Here is an 18,170-nt window from a genome sequence, read left to right on the forward strand (position 1 = left end):
TCTTGTTGATATAAATGATGAATCATATGTTAATTACATAATTTACATAATATAATGAAGATACACTATGCCCTATCAGTATATCACATAAATTCTAAGATTCAGTATTATATAAACGAGCGAGCCAAGTTTTATACGGGTTTGTATCGTTTAATAATCGATTATATTTTCGTGTCCACGAATAGCTCATTTAATAACCGAGTCGCGCACAAGCCGAGGATTATCGAGCCGAGCCCGAGCGAGCTCACAGGAGTAGTTTTGGTTCATTTACATCCCTACCTGCATGGCCACCAATGTCTTCTTATGGTGGCCATATGGGTACCTTTGACTTATTGCGGTGGCTGCACGAACGCCTTTGTTCTAGAGGTGGTTGTGCAGCAGTACCCCTCTCCTTAATTCGGGGTGGTTGTGCAGCCAATTTCTCTCAATTTTTTTTTTGTTAATATTTTGGTAAATAATAAGTCTGTCTCTATACCTTCAAAAAAAAAAAAAAAAAAAAAAAAAATCAAATGTCTCAAAATTATATTGTAAGGTATGAATAATTTTCTAAAAAGTGTGTTGTGTTTTATTTTGTTTAATTTTTTAAGTATTTCATATTTTGTGTTTTGAAAAATAAATTGGTTCAAACATAGCCTGGACTTCTAGTCTTGCTAAAAAAAGAAAAAGAAAATTAAAGGTGGATTGGCAGTACAATATCAGCATATTAAGATAAGAAGAAGAAAAAAAAAAATGTAGAATTAGCCTATGTAGTTAACTTAGTTTATAAATCAATCCCTGCAGTATAAAATTAACTAAAAGGTCTCTAAGTGAAATTGATAAATCGATAAATTACTATTCGAAGTCAATTTTTATCCATTAAATTGACGGTAACCGTTAGTCCAAATAAAAAATGAGACCAGTGTCGCCATCATGGGATTCAACTTTAATTGTTGTTTTATATTCAATATTTTCGATAAAGAAGATGGGGAATCTTTAAAAAGTCTGTAGAAACACGTTCCATGCCACTATCGATCACGGATTCGTGGATTACTATCACTCAAATGTGCCAAGGTCAAGCATAGCTTTTATCTGATCAACATGCACTTGAATATTTTGCTGGTCCAGTGGCGCCAATTATTATTATTTTTTTTTATTATTATTATTATTTTTGTAGTACATTGAACAAAACAGCAAAACAAGCTTAGAGCAAACAAAATTAAAAACCTAATAAACTAGTGAGAGGTGGATTTTCCCGCTTACAATAAGAATAGAAGAAAGAGAGGGAGGAGGAGCAATGGGAAATAAGTGTAAGCAAATTCCCGCAATCTCCGCCCCGCAAAGACTAAAACCCACACCCATGGTGCAGGCCACGGGGCCTTATTTGGGCCCCCCGCACGGTGCGGGACGGGTTGCGGGGGGAGCCCTTGAAATTTCGCGGGTCCCCGCCCCTTCCCTATTTTCAAAGGTTGCAGGTGGGTAGTTTTGGTAGATGTATATGACTTGTAGTGCCTATTCTTGAAGAACTTATCAGATGTATCTGCTACACCTACATGCAGACAGAAAAGAATTTGGCTGGGACCCAGTGTGCTACTGAATGAGCACAGAAGTTTATACTTCTATTGACGACAATATTAAATGAAATAGTTGATGTTTCTTTGCAATCACCATCTCCATATGAGCTGCACTCAAATTTGGAGGTTCTACATCTTTGTCAAATTTATCTATAATTAATATCATATGGCTGTTTAATTAATACTTAAAATCTCCCTCACCCGTTAGTATGATTTTTTTGAGGCTTAAGACAACAAATTTAAGTATGATTTTTTTAAAACATATTTAAATATTAATTAAATAATATTTATTTTAATTTCTGCATTATTCAATTAAGTTTTTGAACCGATCGAACATTGATATTCAAACGACACGCATACCAATCATATCTAATGACGACACTGAACTTTGAAAAAAAACCCCCAAATCGTTCCAAACGCAGAAAACACCCTGTGTGTGTTTGTTTTAATTTGTTTATTTCTCCCTGTTTCGTTTCCGAACATCTAGTCTTAGCATAGAGCCTCCAATATGAATTATTAATCTTCAATAAACATGCTAAAAATAGGATACAATAATTCAATAATTTGTGAAATTTAAAATACCTGCAGAAACAATCCATTAATGTAATAAATTTGTGCATGCATGTTATTGTTCACTAATTAAAAGTTTGATCTTCTTTTTTCTCCTCTCTTTAGGTGGTTGTCCATAGGGTAGTAAATCCTTATTTATTCTCGATCTAGCTAGGCAATATGAGAAATAGTTTACTTGGCGACTATCTGAACCAGGGTCGTGAAACTTTCATTAGAGCTGCCATTAGGTACAACAACAGCTTTCATGGCAAGCTCTCTGAGGGCTTCAGCTTTCCCTCTCATTCTCTTCCCTTGTTCACTCGACAAAGTCAACACCAGGGCCTTCACTACTGCGTCTTTAGTGAAAACCTCACCCTCAATCCCCACACCCATTCCCCATTCTACCACTACGGTCTTCGCGTTCAGCTTCTGGTCTCCAATAATTGGCCTGCAAATCATTGGCACACCGGCTACGATAGTTTCCAAAACCGAGTTCCATCCACAATGCGTCACAAACACTCCAACTGAAGGATGTCGCAAGACATGCATTTGGGGAGCCCATGGAACAAGTTTTCCGTTTTTACTCGTCCTTTCTAGAAACCCCTTGGGCAAGTTTTCCTTTGCATGACCTCTAAATGACCAAAGAAATGGAAACCCAGTTGCTTCTAGTGCTTCTGCCAATGCTGCTAGCTCATGCGGCGGCGGTGTCATCATACTTCCAAAGCTAATGTACGCCACAGATGCCGCCTGATGCTTGTCCAGCCACTCTAGGCAGCCATACTCATCAGCAGCACTGAATCGTGGTGGGCATGTTAAGGGGAAGGGACCAACGTTGAGGAAATTCTGAAACCTCGACTTAAGCTCATTCACCGCCACAGGGTCTATCTGTTAGAATATAAATTTAACATAGTATTATATCATAGTTCATGAGTTCAAACTATATTTTCATAATTTAATTTAATTTTGATTTTAATTAAATATTTCATGTGTTGAACTTCCTTTATTATGGGGAAGGTTGAGCCTCTACATAATGAAAAGTGTTAGAATATAAATTTAAAAATATTATAAGAGCAGAGATTATGAATTCAAACCCTCTCATTTCAATTAAATATTCAACGTGTTAAACTTCTCTTATTAAGGAAAAGGTTAAGCCCACATGTGTGAGATTGTTAAAATATAAATTAAATGATTATCATTAATTACTTTTTATAAGCTTAAATTTTTAAAATAAATGATAATTTAACAATACCTCTTCATAGGAGTTTATGGCAACTGCAGTGGCTTGCGGCAACATTAATCCCATATTGTATAACATTTTTGAAAAGGGCGAGTCCAAGTTTCCTAACACCACTCCCTCAGGCAAATCGGCTACACGTATTGCGGAAAATCCTGGAATGAAATCAAGGGTTTGGTCTCCACACACTGCAAAAACCATAAACAATTTTTTCAATTAGACAAATTGGCAAAAACAACATTACAATTTAGCGCAGCAATTAAATGAAGTTAATACAACTCATAGAAATCTAGCAAAAACTTCATTCTTTTGCCTTTCCATTCAATATATCACTAGCTAGTCTCGTTAATAATTTAATTAAGTAACATTAGAGTAGTCCTCACAATTTGGGACATTTTAAACCATTTTCAGGGTACTAAATCTAGAATGATGGGAAGAGAAATATAGAAAAGAGAAGAGAGTTGGAGTGGAAGCGGAGAGAGCGTTTAGGGTTACATCTTGTATATTGAATTATATAAAATATTATTACATAAGTTTCTATTTATAAAGAAACTATATATGAGCGGTAAACAAGTAAACCTAGAATAACTAAGAAATGAATAAACCTTGAAAAAGATTTTTTTTTTTTTTTTTTTTTTTTGAATTCGTCGAAAAAAATACCGGAGTTGGCCCAAAAAGTTGCTAGATGAGTGGCCGGAGGTCCGCGGGAAAATGAGCATAAAAATAAATCGCCAGAGATGCTGCTGGCAGTGGTTGCAGGAGGGTTTGTAGTGGCTAGTGCAATGGCTGGCGTAGGTGGCTGGTTGCAGTAGTAGGAGGCAGCTGGTTGGGCTAGTGGAATGGGCCACTAAACTGGGTTGTTGACTGGGCCACTAGACTAAAAGCCCTCCAGACTGGCTGGCATGTTCGGCTGAGCCAGGTTGCTGAGATGAATCAGGTTACAGATGGGTTGAGGACCCTCTAGACTGGGTTAAATATGATGGGTTTGTCTGGCCCGAAACCTGTGGATTTTTGAATATATGGATCAGTCTAACCTGAAACCGGGTTGGACAGGTCCGGTTCGAGATGAAAAACTGAGGGCCGGCTTGCATAGCTAGGCCGGTTGTTTTAAAGCTCAGTGAACCGGGTTGAGAACGGGTCGGCTGAGCTGACTCTAAAGGCTCCTTAGAAATGCAGGAGGAAGCCTCCAGTGGGTCGTTGGGACTGTGATCAGAGGGACATCAACAACAAGGCGGTTTCCACAAGCAGATGGCAATAACCAGCTAGCGGCTTTCGATGGCCAAAGCGTGACAGCTACGACAGCAGTGGATTGCCAGAGGAGCCGCCAGCAGTAAGCCAGTTGGGCCATGGACCGTTGGTTGGGCGGGTTTGGCATGGGTTATTCAAGTGGGGTTTGGACTGTTGATAGCGGGAGGTGGAGCCTGGGACCATGTGGGCCTCTAGTTGCTTCGGCCTGAATCCGGATCAACCGGGTCTAGCCCGGCGAAACGAGTTGAGGAGATGGGCCGAACTGGTCTGAACCCCAGCGAGCCTAGTTATGGATCGGGTTGGCTCGATCTGTGGATGGCGCGTGGTGACTTACAAAGCTTGTGACACGCTGAAGGGGCTATCGTCGCGTGAACGCGAGAACCACTCTCGCAGAACACTTGGGTGGCTCGTGCGAGTGCATGGAGGCTCTGATGTTGATGGTTCCGGTGGATTTGGAATGACCATTGCGAGATCTGCCAAACTGCCTAACCAGCGAAACGAATGGACAACTTTGGAGGCGCGTGGCTAAATGGGCAAAAACTTTGTGTGGCGCGTGCGGATGTTGATGGTGTCGCACTTTCCACAGATCAACGTAGATATACCTTGCAAGCGTGATTCTGGGATCCATTATCCAGAATGAGCTGCGGGGAAGGCACTGATAGGGACGATAGAGGCACGAGGTGGCGTGTGGACTACTGAAACTGTGAGATAGTCGGAGAGCACGACAAGGAGAACCAGAAAATGTCAAAAGACGATAATTGAAGGGAAATGATTAAAATATTCACACTATACAACAATAACACAACACCAAAGCACAATGGAGTGGGGCCTACACATGGACTCCACTCCATTGTGCTTTGATGTTGTGTCATTATTGTGTAGTGTGAATGTCACAAAAAAATGGACTTGTTATTTGCACTTCAAGTACACAATAGGAGCACAACACTCCCTTACATGATGGTGAGTCCCAGTATGTGAGGTTCACTCTATGTGAGACGGTGTTGTACCCCCGTTGTACACCAAAAAAAAAAAAAAAAAAAAAAAAAAAAAAAAAAAAAAAAAAAAAAAAAAAAACCTCTCATAGCCGGTTGAAATATATGATGGGAAGAGAAATATAACATAGAGAAGAAAGAGAGAGCATAAGCAAACATCTTGTAAATTAAATTATATGAAATAATATTAAATAAGTATCTATTTATAGAGAGACTATGAATTGTAAACAAGTAAATCTAGAATAATAAAGGTAGGGAATAAACTGTAGAATGATACATAATATTAGAGAATAATATAAAATATTCTATCGTACACTAAAAAGGATTTAATTAGAGAAACTTAAAAATGTGCTAGCTAGTCATATGTGGATGATACCCAAAAGAACTAATAACAATTAGAGCTCATTGTAATTGTTGCATGTTATGGCCTTGTTTGAGACTCGGTAAATGCTTGTGCAATTTTTTTATAAACTAATACGAGTATAATAAAAATATTTATTAAAGGATTTATATGCAATTTGAAAAATTAGGGAAGGTATGCCTCAATCCAACTCAAGTTTCAAATTCTTCTTTACATGTTATAATTATTTTCTATCAATTTACATTTTTGAGATAAATAATAATATGTCATAATATTAGAGCATGAATTACGAGGTCAAATTTGACATTACGTTGTATATTTTCATTTTATATTGAATCTTTATTATTAAATAAAAATGCTATAATATTAATTGAATAATTTAATTTTTTATTTTCTGATTACTTAAATTTTTGTGATATTTGATAATTTATTACTTAACATAATTTGATACTCATTTGAATATTACGTTTTGTTTGTTAATGCTTTTCCATTCTCCTTTTTGTTTTATTTTATGTATTTAAAACATAAATACTAACAAATAACAAAAAAAAACCCATAAAACATTTAAAATTATCTTTACTTTTATATCACATCAAAACACATTTTCAAAAAAGAAAAGAAAAAAGCTACCCTCTGAAATACGGAGAAGGAAATGAAATGGAGAAAATCCGGTTAGTGTATTCAAGAGGAGTAAAATGGTTAAAAAACATAAAATGATCATTTTACCCCTTCAAAATGAACTAATCGGCTCCTCTCTATTTCATTTGAAATGGAAAGAATTTGTTTCCCTAAAATCCATTAACAAATTGAGCCAATTTATCACTAGGGGGGCTTCAGATTCAATTGGATCAGTAGCATTCTAATTTGACAAATTTCAACTCAGATCCCATGCCCATAATGAAATGTAATCTCCTAAGTGTGCCAATTAAGAAATTATCCAATAACTCAAAACACAAAAAAAAATCAAAACTATTTTTACATTTATATCACGTCACAACAACAACAACAAAAACCTTAAAAAAATTTACGGTATATTTTCTTCTTTTCTCACAACAACTAATATGTTTTTGGCGGATTCTCTAAATTCACATGGAACAATTGAACAATGATTCGTAATTATTTAGTTGCTGATGTGATTTGACAATCATGGAGAACATCATGTGTGACTAGACGACATAAAGCCCATGCACCCAAGCCCTAACACTAACAATCAGCTCAATTATCGTATGTATCCGTACATGGCCAATAAGGAATTGCAATAGTCTTCCCACCGGAAAAAATAAAAATAAAAGAACTCACCTCAAAACAATTTAAGCAACATACATTAGTTCATTCATCAAAATCTCTATTTACATTATTAGAGTACAAATCACACCTAAATAGATCACACACTAAACTCTAACCCTAATTTAATTGAGCTAGTGCCAAGTCCATAAATAGACATTACCTAAACCCTAACCAAAATCTAATTGACTTTAGGCCAAAGGCATTTATGGAATTACCAAAAAAAAAAAAAAAAACCTAAACTCGTAAAAATTAAATACTAATAACTCCATTAATTAATAAAATCAAAAAATGGATATCAATTTCATAAAACTGATGTAAGCAGGATATCGATTAAATAGGAGAAAAAAAAAATCACTTATAACTCCTGATCTTTTATTACTTTTACAATTAAGTACTCAAACTTTAAAAAATGTCAATTTAGGATATCCATTTTCCAAATTTTTTTTTTTTTTTTTTTTTTTTTTTTTTTTTTTTTCAATCCTAACCATTTGTTAGAATTTTCCGTTATATCCTATCAAAATTTCTAAAATACCTATGTTCCTTTTTTTAAAAAAAAATAAAAAATAAAAAAAAAATCAAAGATTCATGCATAGATATTTTTGCAAATTTCGTTAAATTGTTACCAACACCTAAATAGGCTAAACACTTGCATATTTTTTTTTCTTCTTCTTTTTTCTTAAAAAAAATGATGGGTATGTTGAGAATTTTGACATGATATAGCGGATAATTCTAACAAATGGTTTAAATTGAAAAAAAAAAAACTAAAAGATGGATACCATAAATTGACATTTTTTAAAGTTTGAGTACTTAATTGCAAAAGTGGTGAAGATCAGGAGTTAAAAGTGAAGTTTTTCCGAACAACAAAGAAATCCCGAGCTGAACCAGAAGTTCACTAGGCCAACAATGAGTTGGAGTGGAGTCTTTCCATCGAAAATAAAGAGCAATCTAAGTTGATACGTCTAACGTCAAAACAGATTTGAGCAACATTTGTTTATTCATTAAAATCTCTATTTCTATTGGACTACAAGTCACACATAAATCAACTCATAGACTAAATCCTAACTTTAATTTGATTAATGTTGGGCCAAGCCCCATTAAATAGACTAATGACCAAACCTTAACCATAATCTATTTGACTTTAGACAAAAACCATTTATTGAACTACAAAAAACTTTAAAAAATAAAATAAAATCCTTAACTCTTAAAAAATTAAATACTAATAGTGAGATAAGTATTCATCCAAAAATAAATAATTATTTTACCCCTTCAAAATGAACTAATCGGCTCCTCCTATTTCATTTGAAATGGAAAGAATTTGTTTCCCTAAAATCCATTAACAAATGGAGCCAATTTATCACTAGGGGGGCTTCAGATTCAATTGGATCAGTGGCATTCTAATTTGACAAATTTCAACTCAGATCCCATGCCCATAATGAAATGTGGCCTCGTTTGGTTTGCGGAATGTCTATTCCATTAGGAAAAGGAATAACTATTCATGGGAATAGATGAAGGTGGAATGGAATAACTATTCCTATTCTTTTGTTTGGTTGTAACGGTGGAATAGAACATTGCATATGTATTTTTTTGTTTGGTACAGTACAATACATTGGTGAATGGAATCATATTATAATCAAATTTCCTAAAACGCCCTTATAATACAAATATAATTTATATTCTTAAGGACATTTTTTTTTCTTTATTTAAGAAACATAAACAATCATACTATGACCTTTTTTTTTCTTTTTTTTTTAATTTCATAGAGTTCATGGCTTTTTTTTTTTTTTTTCATATACAATTACGCTACAAAATGATTTATAAGGGAAAAAAAAAAAAAACACACACACACACACACAGACATAATCATCATATCACCATCATAAAAAAAATAAAATAAAATAGATCATCTGCAAAGCCCTTTTTTATTTTATTCTTTTTTATTTGTTTTCCAGCAACAAACATTCATTCTTTGCTTACAAAGTAAAATGATTTATAAGAAAAAAAAAAAAAAAAAACATAATCATCATAAAAATAAAAAATAAATCATCTACAAAGCCCTTTTTATTTTATTTTTTTTATTTGTTTTTCAACAATAAACATTCGTTCTTTACTTACAAAGTTTTTCTCAAACATTCACAAGACAATTGGAGTCCCCCCAATATTAAGAGGTACTCATTTTGCTACGTCTAAGTGCATTCTGTAAGCTAAATCATAGGAGGAAAAAAAAAAAAAAAAAAAGACTACCCCACAACAAATTAAGTTGGTTGAGAAACAGAGAGAGTAGGATGAGAATATAATTGCAGAGATGGAGAGAGATACTGATGGTGCATTTGAGTGATGAATTTTTGAAATCAGAATTAAATTCTTATTCTGTTTGCGAATTTTGAGATTTGATTTTTTAGAAAAAATTAAATAAAATATGATTTGTTTATAAAAAGTTGAATAAAATATAATTTGTTTTTTTAAAAAGTTGAATAAAATATGATTTATTTTTGAAAAAAGTAGAATCAGAATTATATTTTATTGTCAAAATTTCGTATCCAAACACACCATGAGTTGAGAAACAGAGAGAGAGAGGGATAAGAGACTTGGGTGTTGAGAGGGTTGGAGTTTTTGGGCAAAAAACAAATTTTATTTATTCCCACAGGAAAGGAATAGGTATTCCACTCCTTTTTGAGTGGAATACCTATTCCTCTTCGTAAGGGAATAGCTATTCCGTGGGAATAACTATTCCCTTAAATAATATACAACCAAACAAAAGAATAGCTATTCCGTAGGAATAGCTATTCCTTTCCATGGGTCTAATCCGCAAACCAAACGAGGCCGTAATCTCCTAAGTGTGCCAATTAAGAAATTATCCAATAACTCAAAACACAAAAAAATCAAAACTATTTTTACATTTATATCACGTCACAACAACAACAACAAAAACCTTAAAAAAATTTACGGTATATTTTCTTCTTTTCTCACAACAACTAATATGTTTTTGGCGGATTCTCTAAATTCACATGGAACAATTGAACAATGATTCGTAATTATTTAGTTGCTGATGTGATTTGACAACCATGGAGAACATCATGTGTGACTAGACGACATAAAGCCTAAGTTGATACGTCTAACGTCAAAACAGATTTGAGCAACATTTGTTTATTCATTAAAATCTCTATTTCTATTGGACTACAAATCACACATAAATCAACTCATAGACTAAATCCTAACTTTAATTTGATTGATGTTGGGCCAAGCCCCATTAAATAGACTAATGACCAAACCTTAACCATAATCTATTTGACTTTAGACAAAAACCATTTATTGAACTACAAAAAATTTTAAAAAATAAAATAAAATCCTTAACTCTTAAAAAATTAAATACTAATAGTGAAATAAGTATTCATCCAAAAATAAATAAAAGAATCAATATGATCAGCACGGAGCAAATACAGCACGCAAATTAACTCAGACGTACATATATACAACCTCTCTATTCAGTCTATTGATAGGTAGGGGTTGGGCAGAACTGGTTCGATAAATTTTGAGGCCTAAGGCTATTGGAGACTAAAAGTTGTACAAAAAGATATTTTCTGAGTTGTATAGAAAGATATTTTCTGAATTGTATAGCAAGCTAGTTTCTTGGTTAGCAAGTTAGTTGTTAATTAAAGCACGTGTGCTTTCTGTTTGTATATATATACTTTCTCCTTATGTAATTTTGCTTAAGCCATTCAATAGAAGATTAGATCATCTTCTCCATTCCTTGCTTCGCACGTCTCTGTTCTTTTCTCTATAACTTTGCACTTCTGCAAAGTTTGTTATGGTATCAGAGCTTTTCACGATTCAGTGAAAGTTCTTCTTCAACTCATCAATGGCTATTTCGTCTTCTTCTTCCTTGAAAGATATTTCCTCAAGCCCGTTCTTCTTAAGTAATGGCGATAGTCTAGGAGTAGTGCTGGTTTCTTAGCCTCTAATTGGCGATAATTACAACACATGGAGTAGGTCCATGATCGTATCCCTAACCGCAAAGAACAAGCTGGCTTTCATCGACGGTTCTTTGCCCAAACTGTCTCACGCAGACGATCCTACGTTTCATGCGTGTACTCTGTACAATAATATGATCATTGCCTAGATTCTGAATTTGATTTCAAAGTAGATCGCTTCAAGTGTGATTTATATCACCACCTGTGCAGAAATGTGGCAGGATTTGAAGGATCGGTTTTCTCAAGGTAATGGTCCTCGAATCTTTCAACTCCAGAAAATACTCACGACTTTATCTCAAGAAAATTTTTATGTTAGTGAGTATTTTACAAAGATTAAAAATATATGGGATGAACTTGACAACTATGATCCGATTCCTTCATGTCTTTGTGGAGGAATGTGATCTGTTCATGAGAAACACAATCGAGATCATGTGTTTCAGTTTCTGATGGGTCTTGATGACTCTTTTGCTAATATTCGAGGACATATTCTGTTGAATGATCCTCTTCCCCCAATTAATAAGGTTTTCTCTTTGATAATTCAAGAGGAACGCAAAAGGAAATCTCGGTTAATCCTTTGGTTCATGAGACTGCTACACTCATGACCAAAACCAATGGTGCTCCATTGCACAAACCTGGTAAATGGACCAATCGCAATGAAAGGCCTATTTGCTCTCATTATGGAATCCCTGGCCACACGATTGACAAATGCTATAGGCTGCATGGGTTTCCATATGGCTTTAAGTTCACAAAGAATCAATCCTCTGTTCATTCGGTGAGTCAGATGCAAGGTGTTGAATTCACCACAGCTGCACCCCCACAGCTGCCTATCACACTTGAACAATGCCAGTAGTTGATGGCCTTTATCTAGCATCAATTTGCTGCTCCTTTGGCTAATGCTCATTCAGTAGGACAAGCTGTTGCTCATTCAGCAGGGCAGGTCACTCCTCATAATAATCCAAACACTGCAGGTTCTTCATCCACATCTGGTATTTCAATCTCAATTCTCAATGTTCTGTTTTTGCTTCCCAAGTTTCACCTAATTCTCTTTTCCACTCATTCAAAAAGCCTCCCTGGATTGTTGATATAGGGGCAACCGACCAAATGGTATGTTCTATATCTTTCTTTATTAGCATCACTGTAATCATTTCTACTAATGTTCAACTTCCCAATGGTGCTATAGCTACTGTTACACACATAGGAACTGTTAAAATTTCAAATAGTCTTATACTAACTAAAGTTTCATGTGTTCCTTCTTTCAACTTCAATTTGATTTTTGCCAGCAAGCTCATTAAGCACCTTTGTTGTTGTCTAATTTTTCTCTACAATTATTGTTTCATATAGAGTTTGAGCCCTTAGAAAATGATTGGGGTGGGTAAGGAGCACAATGGACTTTATTACTTGCTGCAGACATCCTTTTCAGGTTCAAGTTCTGCTGATTCCAGCTCTCGGGTCCTTTCCACTTCAATAAAAGCTTCTTCATCTCATGCTGATATCTTGCAATATAGATTAGGGCATCATTCACCGTCTAGAATAAGTTTGATACATGATCTTGTTTCTTCAATTCCCTATGATTCCAATAATGTTTGAACAATTTGTCCTCTTGCAAAGCAACATAGGTTGTTTTTTTCACATAGCATTTCTATTTCTTGTTCTCCCTTTGATTTGATACACTATGACATTTGGGGACCTTTCTCCACTACTTCAATAAATGGTTCCAATTTTTTCCTAATTATTGTTGATGATTATAGTAGATTTACTTGTGTTCATTTGATGCACCATAAATCACAAACTCGATCCATTCTTTAACATTTCTTTCATCTAGTTTCTACTCAATTTCAGCTTAAGATAAAATGCTTAAGATCCGACAATGGAGCTGAATTTCAAATGGCTGAATTTTTGGCTAAACAAGGTACTATCCATAATTAAGCTGTGTTGAAACCCCTCAATAAAACTCCAATGTTGAGAGGAAACATCAACACCTTTTAAACGTGGCTAGATGCTTCCGGCTTCAAGCTCATTTGCCTCTTGAATTATGGGGAGATTGCATTCTCATTGCAACTCACCTTATTAATCGTATTCGCACTCCTAATCTTTCCAACAAATCACAACATGAACTCTTGTTTTCTACACCTCCTCTCTATTCTCATCTCAAATTGTTCGGTTGTTTAGCCTATGCTTCTTCTTTGTGTAGAGCTCGAAACAAATTTGATTCTAGAGCCATTCCGTGTGTCTTTTTTGGTTATCCCTATGCCATTAAAGTCTACAAGTTGTATAACCTTCATACCAAATCTATGTTCATTTCTAGACATGTTATATTTCATGAGCATATCTTTCCTTCTGCTGCCAAGCTTTTAAATCCCAATTCTGATGGTTGTTTTCCTTTAACCTCTCCTCATTGTTCAGATCAAACCAATGATACCTTTTTTGTATAACCTGTTCTTTCACCTACTGATTCCAATAATATTTCTGTTGACATTTCTTCCTCTTCTCTTGATTCTATTACCACTCATAGTCATTCATCTTCTTCTCATTCTCCTTCGGCCTCTGTTGATCTTAGTCCTTTATCCTCTTCTCATCCTCCTTTAGCCTCTATTGCTCCTAATCCTCTTGTTTCTAGAAAATTCACAAGGACCCATCGACCACCTGAATACCTGCAGCAGTATCACTGTCACTTGGCTTCTTCTCAACTCAAATCCACTTCTAAGGCTTCAACCTCTACTGATTCAGGTATTCTTTTCCCTCTCCCTTCTTCGGTTTCTTATGATCAACTCTTTTTTCCTTATAAACTCTTTTGTCTATCCATCTCATATGATGTTGAGCCTCAGTTTTACCATCAAGCAATCAAACATGCTCATTGGCGAGATGCCACGGATCATGAAATTACAACCCTTGAACAGAATCACACTTGGGTTGTTATTACTTTACCTACTGGCAAACACCCCATTGGCTACAAATAGGTGTACAAAATCAAATATAGGGCTGATGACAGTATTGAAAGATACAAGCCCATTTGGTTGCAAAGGGGTATACTCAAAGTGAAGGTCTAGACTATCATGAAATGTTTTCCCATGTAGCCAAGATGACTACTGTTCAGATTCTATTGGCCATAGCAGCTGCTAAGCATTGGTTTTTACATCAACTTGATGTAAACAATGCCCTTCTTCATGGTGATTTAGATGAAAAAGTATACATGGAATTACCTCCCGGGTTTAAGACTAAGGGGGAGTCTCAAGTTTGTAGATTAACCAAGTCTTTGTATGGCTTGAAACAGGCATCAAGACAATGGTTTTCCAAGTTCTCAAATTTTTTGGTTGATCTCTGCTTCATGCAGTCTAAAGCCGACTACTTATTGTTCACTAGGACTCGAGGCTCTTTTTTTATTGCCTTGTTAGTCTATGTTGATTATATTACTTTTGCAAGCAATGATGATGCTGCTGTGAAATCTCTTATTGTCAGTTTAAATGATAAATTTCGTCTCAAGGACCTTGGAGCTTTGAAATATTTTTTAGGCCTTGAGATTGCTCGTTCTACTAAGGGTAATTTTGTTTCTCAACGCAGATATTCCTTGGAAATCCTTCAAGATTCTGGTTTGCTAGCTTCTAAACCAATTTCTTTCCCCATGGAGCAGAATTTGAAGTTGTCTAGAGATGTTGGTTCTCTATTATCCGATCCCAGTTCTTATAGGAGACTCATTGACAGACTTCTCTACTTGACTGTTACTCGACCTGATCTGGCATACTTAGTTCAAACTCTTAGCTAGTTCATGAATAAGCCTTGACAGCCTCATCTTGATGCTACTTATCGAGTGTTGAGATATGTCAAAGCTGCACCTGGACAAGGCCTCTTTTTTCTCGCAAAATCTGATTTTAAACTAAAGGCAATTTGTGATGCTGATTGGGCTGGTTGTTCTAACACTAGGTGATCCATTACTGGGTGTTGTTTTTTTCTTGGATCTTCGTTGATTTCCTGGAAATCTAAGAAACAGCAAACCATATCTCGCTCCTTTGTAGAATCAGAGTATAGGTCTATGGCCTCTACTGGATGTGAATTGCTTTGGCTTTTCACTTTGCTTCATGATCTTTAGATACCTCATCCTTTCGCTGCTACTTTGTTTTGTAACAGTCAGGCTGCATTACATATTGCAGCCAATCTTGTTTTTCATGAGAGAACAAAACACATCGATGTGGATTGTCATTTTATCCGTGGGAAGATTCAACTTGATCTCATCAAGACTTTGCATGTCCCTTCTCAACACCGACTTACAGACATGTTCACTAAAGCCCTTGGTAGTGAACTATTCCATCATCTTTTGTCTAAGATGTCGATTTTAGATATCCATCATCCATCTTGAGGAGGAGTATTGGAGACTAGAAGTTGTACAGAAAGATAATTTTTGAGTTGTATAGAAAGATATTTTCTGAATTGTATAGGAAGCTAGCTAGTTTCTTGGTTAGCAAGTTAGTTGTTAATTAAAGCACTTGTGCTTTTTGTTTGTATATATATACTTTTTCCTTATGTAATTTTGCTTAAGCCATTCAATAGAAGATTAGATCATCTTCTTCATTCCTTACTTCGCACATCTCTGTTCTCTCTGTTCTTTTCTATGTAGCTTTGCACTTCTTCAAAGTTTGTTAAAGGTGATAATTTTAAGTAAGACTCTTTTTTATATTTAAAAATTAATTAAATCATATTTATTTCAATTTTTATATTATAGTTTTCCTTTTCTTTAGAGTCCATCGATCCTTCTTAGTTCTATTGTTATGGATCGATTCTAGATCTGCTGCAAGCATAAAAATAAACAACTAAAATACAAAAATTTAATAGAGGGAGAATAAATGGGCTACATAATGTAGAAACTCCTATATATACGAAAAAAAAAAAAAAAAAGCTCACAATTTTCATTAGTTAGTAATATTTAGGGCTTTCTTGTTCTTTTTTTTTTTTGGAAATGTCCTAGTTACTGGAAGAGCAACGTCGTTGAAAAAATAAAGAAAGAAATTGTTTGAAACTAACGATTTTTAGTGCCCATTTGCACGCACTAAATGTAATGATGGTTTAGCTGTGCATATTGCGGATTCAGAGTAGACTCTTTGCTCGGACAGGAAAACGGACTCTTGTAAAAGGGATCGGAACTCCCGACCCAAGTAGGGAGTTTTCTTGCCTGAGTAGGGAACAAGAAAGCACCCCCCCCCCCCCCCCCCCCCCCCATAAAAAAACAAAAACTCCAGATGCATATTAATGGTCGATTAGATATTACTTTCATTGAAGGAATGCTTACCGTTAGTTCCTAGTCTTTGCCGGATGACCTCAGTGTCAACGTGGGTGAGAAGGGAGCGAGGTCCGGCCGTCCAAAGCGGGACCCAAGGAACATCCATTTCCTCAGCCATCTTCCCAGCAAAACTTAAAAATGCGTCGCTCATTACGCAGCTGATCTTCCTCCCCGTCTCCGCCACCGCCACTTCGATGACGCTCCTAAAGCTCCCCAGCGCGGCCTTCAGAAACAGCCCAATTGCCTCGCTCGGGTCCTTGGTAGCCACATAGCCCTCCGGCGTGCCGTCGGGCACGTCGTAGGGCTTTATGTTATTCGCCTGGCTGGTGGGATCGGAGAAGATGGAACGGTTGCATATAGGCGTGTTAAAGAAGGAGAACTTCACCTGCGGGGCTGCAGTCGCAATTCTATTGACGAGGCTCAGGAGTGGGGCTGCATGGCTGCCGAATGGGAACGCTAAGGCTGCGACGTGTTTTTCCAGAGCTGAATTCTCGGTCTCTTGCATGGTTGCTCACTTGGGTCTAAGATTTTTTTTCGATTCAGGAAATTAAGAGAGGTACTCCGTTTTTGTCGAGAAGGGTTGGTTGGAAGAGGCTAAAAGCGTGTTCTTTTTAATTATTGTTTAAATTTAATTTCAAGTTTCTTAACGAAATTACAATTAGTGTAATTTTTTTGTTAATCCGTTCTTTTAGAAAGGAAAGAGAGTGAGTTTGAAAATGTAAAAAGGTTGTTGAGAGGTGGGATCGATCCAGGATGGATGCCTATTTTATAGCCACAAAAGAATCCCACCTTTTAAGATTTGATCGATAGAGAGAAAGAGAAAGAGGGTAGTAACTAGTACAGTAGTTACTAGGGGCGGGGCCGGGGGAGACACATGCCCCCCTTAACCTCCAAAAATATTTCTTACTCATGGTAGAAAATCTTCTAGATGCCTTTTTTACCCACTCTCAACTGCAAAATCAAGGACAATCGAAACCTAGTCACCAAACTTTAGGGGCAAATTTCAGCTACGGGGATGTCTTGAAGTTTTTCTGAATTTTGCATTTAGGTTAGAACCAGATGAAAATGGGGAAGAAGATGATGAGAATGACAATGCCCCTTAAACACACCGTTCTAATAAATTTGTTGAACTGTTTTGTTTGTGGCCTTGTGGCCTGTGGGCCACTGCCTTGGCTAACTTCTTTCTTTCTTTAGTTTATTTTTTCTTTTGTAAGTTGCGTTAGTGAGCTAGGAAAAAAAAAAGAGGATTGTTTCCTACACAACACAAGTACAACAACTTCACAACACTCCCTCACATGGGGGCACTACAAAAAAAACCACAATTCGCCACGTTTCTACAGTACCAGTTACTGTAGACACGTATACACGTGGCTATTTGGGGCGTGGAAACAATTGGCCGCGTGTATTAAATACACGCAGCCAATTGGCCACGTGTAATTAATACACGCGGCTAATTGGCCGCGTGTATTTAATACACGCGGCTAATTAATACACGCGGCCAATTGGCCATGTGTATTTTATCAAGTGGCCAATTGGCCACGTGTATTTATTACACGTGGCCAATTGGCCGCGTGTATTAAATGTGAGTAGCTAAAATATTTATATTTTTTATAATTTTTTTATATTTATATTTGCAATTGGCCACGTGTATTTTATACACGTGGCCAACTGTTTTTATCAAATACATATATATTTAATCAAATATATATAAA

At 35.9% G+C, this 18,170-nt stretch overlaps 1 protein-coding gene across 1 annotated transcript; it reads right to left on the reverse strand.

The window, feature by feature from the left end:
- Window positions 1-2,170: 2,170 nt before the first annotated feature.
- Window positions 2,171-17,015, reverse strand: LOC133871999 (flavonoid 3-O-glucosyltransferase-like). The gene is made up of 3 exons (XM_062309495.1): window positions 16,468-17,015; window positions 3,349-3,521; window positions 2,171-2,984 (listed from the first exon to the last, which is right to left on the reverse strand). Exons 1-3 carry the CDS (start codon window positions 16,961-16,963, stop codon window positions 2,292-2,294), a joined length of 1,362 nt encoding a protein of 453 aa, XP_062165479.1. The 5' UTR covers window positions 16,964-17,015; the 3' UTR covers window positions 2,171-2,291.
- Window positions 17,016-18,170: the final 1,155 nt, after the last annotated feature.

The sequence above is a fragment of the Alnus glutinosa genome, chromosome 6, assembly GCF_958979055.1.
Source record: "Alnus glutinosa chromosome 6, dhAlnGlut1.1, whole genome shotgun sequence".
Taxonomy (NCBI): Eukaryota; Viridiplantae; Streptophyta; class Magnoliopsida; order Fagales; family Betulaceae; genus Alnus; species Alnus glutinosa.